This window comes from Chrysochloris asiatica, unplaced genomic scaffold (assembly GCF_000296735.1).
Source record: "Chrysochloris asiatica unplaced genomic scaffold, ChrAsi1.0 scaffold00021, whole genome shotgun sequence".
NCBI classification, from domain to species: Eukaryota; Metazoa; Chordata; class Mammalia; order Afrosoricida; family Chrysochloridae; genus Chrysochloris; species Chrysochloris asiatica.
Window position 1 is genome coordinate 27025354 of NW_006408539.1, and position 4998 is coordinate 27030351.

Genomic DNA, 4998 nt, shown 5'->3' on the forward strand with positions numbered 1-4998 from the left:
CAGCATCCTTGGCAGAGCAGAATGGAGTCCCATCTTTGAATCCATGGCCCCATGTCTGCATACTCAGAAGTGGACCCACATAATCTAGAACAATCTGTGGAGAAGACAGCAGCAGACCCCATAAGGAATCAGTGTACCCAGGGGATGTGGTCATTCCAGCTTCCATTCTTGCTTTATACCACTGAAGCCCCCGCTGAAATGTCAAGTACTTAACGTATTCTGTTTGTAAATAAAAACTATCCAGGGTGCTAGTTCTAAAAATGCATCTGAGAAAATCACCTTGAAAAGAATCAACAGAATTGTCCACGTGCTATTTGAACTCTGATACGCAGATACTCTTGGCTTTGTTTGGCCTCATCCAAAAAAAAATATACTGGGGTGTTTGGTTTGGTTGGGTTTTGGCCTTATCCATTAATTTAACAGGCATCTTCTCCACAACCTCCGAGAAAGAGTCAGGGGAGGGCTGACTGTGGCAGGAAAATAAAGCTTTTCGAGAAAAACTAACAAACAAAACACAAACAGTACAAAACAAAAGTTGAAGTCCACTCGTGCAAAATCACATAGGGGTAAAGCACTTCTTGACAGACTGACAATGTTCCCAGCCCCCTCCCAGTCCTCCCAGAGACCCAGGGCAGGGGGGAAGAAATACAGAATGGAAGTAGAGCCGGAGCTTCTCTTTGTTCCTTTTCTTAAGGCTACACAGACACACAGAACACAGTTTCAAGGTCTGTACGGAGGGTGGTCGTTTGCTGGAACCAAGTCTACACTCTTCAATCCATCCTAGGGCCAGTGGACTCCTCGCTCAGGGAGGACAATACAATGTACAAACAGAAGAATAAAGGTCCAGGGTCCCAACAGTAAATCCGATATTGACTTTACAATCACAGGTACAAATTGCTTCAATCCATAATTTCATTTCTCCTTAAGACCTTGTCGCCTAATGCTAATTAGAGGCCAGGTTCCCGAGGAATTGTCAATATTCAAAGAAAATGCTAGAGAGTTAGCAGGAAAACGTTCTGCTGCTGTCACGGTAGTCAGATGGGAGGCTGGAGCCGGGTGTCTTCTTCCAGCGAACTCAGGGTCTCAGGGAGGCAGGGCGATTCCTGGGTCCAGACTGGAGCTCCCTGTCATCCAGGGGGCTCTGTGCTTATAGAGGAAAGACCAAGAAGCCGGAGAAGGTGGAATACTTCCAGCCCCCCATGAGATTGCCCCTCTCCAGTTTCAGATGCACTTTGTCTTCCCTTTCCATGAGGAGCAGGACACCATTGCTGGCTGCCTCTCTGGTGACATCCTGGTCGCCTGCAAATGCTGAGATCACTGGGTACCCGTTCTGCATTAAACTGACCTAAAACACAGAAGACAAAGCTCAGCAGATGGAGAAGGATTCTACTTCCCCACTCACACCTATTCTCTTCTCCCTGTTGTCACACACCCCCCCCCCCAGGGGCCTGAGGCTAAGGCTCCCTAGCTGGCTCTGAGCCGCAGCCCTCCTGGTCAGCAAACAGCCCAGGAGCCCTGGTCCCTTCAGCCTCACAGAGAGCACAGAGGGCCTTGAACAATGGAGAAACACTTACGCAAACTGGCAAGAGCCCAGTGGCGGGCAGTGCTACCCACCTGGATGGTCTGTCTGTTATAGACTTTCACCACATGGAAGCTGAAACTATAGATTCCTTTTCTTGGTGCTACAAATATGCTGGAGGCAAGATCAAAATGGTTGCCAATGTTTACTAAGACCTGCAGAAAGAAAGAGGAAATGAAGCAAGAACACTGCAAGTCTGCTTTGGGTATGTTTCAAGGGTACATGGAAATACCAACGTCAGTTCTCCCATTGGCTATACACAGTGTAGGGAATGCCAGCAAGCGCTCCAAGGCTTGCCCGGGAAGGAAGCAGGGCTGGCTTATAATATCCCACAGGAGGAGTTGACTTCAAAGGCATTCAAAAGATTGTTAATAAAGAAATTGTTTAGTCCTTAGGTAAATGGTCTTGTATGCATTTAACAGAGGATGAGTGTGCTGTATGCTGTGGGCAGGAGCAGAGAAAAGGAACAGTGAGACTTGGATTGGCTGAGTCTGGTGAGGAGCTCTGTGGGACTGTAGGGAGTTGAACGTGCAGCTTTGTTGAGCGAAACTAGAATTTTATATTGAATAGGGAGAGAAAGAGTGACAGGGTTAGAAATGAATGAAATGAGGTACGTTAAACATGATCCAGCTGGGGCCTAAAGCTGGAGGCTCCAGGAGGGAAGGATTGCATTGGATTTTTACCTCCATCATTTCCCTATGGTTGCCATACACTCTGGCTGCACACAATTACAGCACTAAATCACGGAGGCTGCGTGAGAGACCTGGGTCTTAAAACACCAGCTGTCCCATTTGCCTCATTTCCCCCTGAGCAGTGGACTCCTTTTCCTGGTTGGCAGGCAGAGGGTGGATAGACTCTGGAGCATGGACACCCTCAGCTCAAACTCAAGGATCCTACCACATCTGAGAAGTGGGACAAGATGAGCTACCAGATACTTCATTACATGACCCTGCCAATGGTTTTCCTCAAAAAAAGGAAGGCAGAGTTCCCAGTAGGATGCAATTCCCTTCAGATGGTCACACTGAATCAGGTGCTCACTCCTACTTACATACAAATTCACAATTTGATTAAAATCAGAAAGTGGCCCACCTGCTGTCCTCGGTTTCCAAACCCACCAGCAACATTGTCAGAACACCAGACTAGAGACCTGTTCATTCCATCAGAAAATACACATCAACTGAATACCTTCTGTGATTTTTGTCTTGCATGCTCATTATATAATGAATAGATACATAACATGCAATTCCTCAAAGCAATGTAAAGGGCAGCCAGTAACAGTTGTTCCAGAGCTTAGAAAACAAGGACTTTTTCAGCCCAGCCTGAGACCACTTCAGTGCTAGTCACCCGCAGATTCACACAGACCCTCCACTCTATTGTTAGGGACAAAGCCCATCAGGAAGCCGCTTCTCTGTACAGTCCCAAGAAGGAGCTTTGCTCAATCTGTCATGCAAGCCTTCAGAGGAGAATAAAGAATTCTCCCTTTATGCCCTACCTTTAGAGCTGCCCCCCTTTCTCACGTCAACTCCTCAACTGAAAATGCGGGAAACTAGGCAATTCAGGGCACTTCTGTAGACAGAAAAAAAACAAAAAAACAACCCACCCAGGTCCAGATAGACTTCAAAAAGTTCCTGAAAAACATTCTACGATCTTTTAATTCCATTTTCCATGAATGTTTTAAAGCCCCTTGGTACATAACTAGGAGACTTGAGAATGATGTCACCTGCCTTGTCAGAGTGGACTCAGCTATAAAATGTGAGTCCTCCTCCTCCTTATCCTGCCCAGAAGCCCATGGTTGTCTTGACACCTAATGATATTTGGGTTGAGTCTGAAGACAGAGGCTAAGGCACAGCTAGACAACTACTAAGAAACACAACAGTCATAATAATTGAAAAGATACATAATGCAGAACTTAGGAATCGAGAGTTCCCACATGCCCATTTCACTGTTGTCTCCCTCATTTGGACACAGCTAAAGCCAATATTTTTGTGTCCAATTAAACAGAGACCAAATGGAAAGAAAAAGAAGCGAAAAACTCAAATACATGAACCTTAACAAGTATTAGAAGGAAGGAGCATATGGAACTAGGAAACTCTGGGGAAGTCACAAGTTGGGTGGGTACAATCTCTGTTGCCAGGGACTCAGGAGAATTCTATTTTATGGGAAACACTTAGGCAAAAGGGAGGGGCTGATACATTATAGTTTGGAAACCACTGCAATGTTTTCAATTCATTGTGGGAAAATGAGGAAGGTACAGGTTAGACTCAACGGAAGGTGACAGCCTATGACTCAGAGATGGGGCCACAAAGACCCTCCTCTGGTCTCCTTTGAACCATATGGGGAGAAAGGAAGTGACTTAGGACTGGCATTGATTTTGCTTGTATACCCCTAGCACAAATTGACTCCTTGCCTGCTGCGTCCCCACTCATTCTTCTGGAACATACACGGGCCCACCCCAGGCCATGCCTCTGTAGGAACAGCAGGTGGACAGTTCCTGCTGTTGGCTGAGACCTTTTGGAAACCTAGGGCTTCCAACCCATTCATTCCGGATGGACCCCTGACGTGAGTTTGCATTTCCACCCCAGATACTGAACCAGAATCTGCAGTTTAAAAGGCAGCAAGGTGAAACGTATAGATCCTCAGGTTTTTCTTATAGACTCCCAAGTGCAGATTACAGATTCCCCAGGTGATCCGTATGCTTATTAAAATGTAGATTCTGGGCCAGTGTATCTGGGGTGGAAATGCAAATTCACATCAGGGGGTCGGCTCGGAATCAATGGTTTGAAAGCCCTGGGACAAACCCCTTTCTGAGTCTAGAAGAGTTTGCAGTGCCTTGCTTCTTTACATTCTCCACTTGGGTAACCGAATGCCATCCGCCTAAAATACCAACAGTTGTGTTTTTTCTTTCCCCAAGAGCGAAAAGCAAAAAGTGCAACGTTCCCTTTTAGGAAATATCTTTGCAGTGGTTCGGGCAGCTCCGATAGACTCTAGGTCAGGTGCCAATTGAGCTAAGAGTTCACCAGTGGTCAGGGTGCACAATGAGGGAGGGAGGAAGAAGTGAAAAGGCCTCACAAAGCAGGAATGCGCATAGAAGGGCGGGAGTCAAAGGGGCGACTGCGACGCTCAACTCCGGCCGCGAGCTGCTGACCTGGTCGAAATAGATGGTCATGGTGCGGTTGCTCATCTCAGAGGGTTCGTGGTTGGTGCTGCGCGTGGCGGAGAAGGCCACCTTGGCGCTGCCCGAGCGCACGGAGATGCCCAATGAGGAGGTGACGGCGCCATCGGCCGATGGACTCGAGTCGCACACCACCAGGCACTTGCCCTCTAGCACGATGGGCTCGGTGTCGTTCTGCGCGCGCACCGGGCAGCCGGCGGGCAGTAGCAATACCAGCAGGGCCAGCGCCGCCCCCAGGCCCGGGACC

General features: G+C 47.8%; 1 protein-coding gene across 1 annotated transcript; it reads right to left on the reverse strand.

The window, feature by feature from the left end:
• Positions 1–1147: 1147 nt before the first annotated feature.
• CBLN2 (cerebellin 2 precursor) lies at positions 1148–4997 on the reverse strand (the record flags this gene model as incomplete). The annotated part of the gene is made up of 3 exons (XM_006837588.1): positions 1148–1345; positions 1615–1734; positions 4725–4997. Coding segments are annotated over 3 exons (591 nt in total), but the record flags the coding sequence as incomplete, so codon positions are not given.
• Position 4998: the final 1 nt, after the last annotated feature.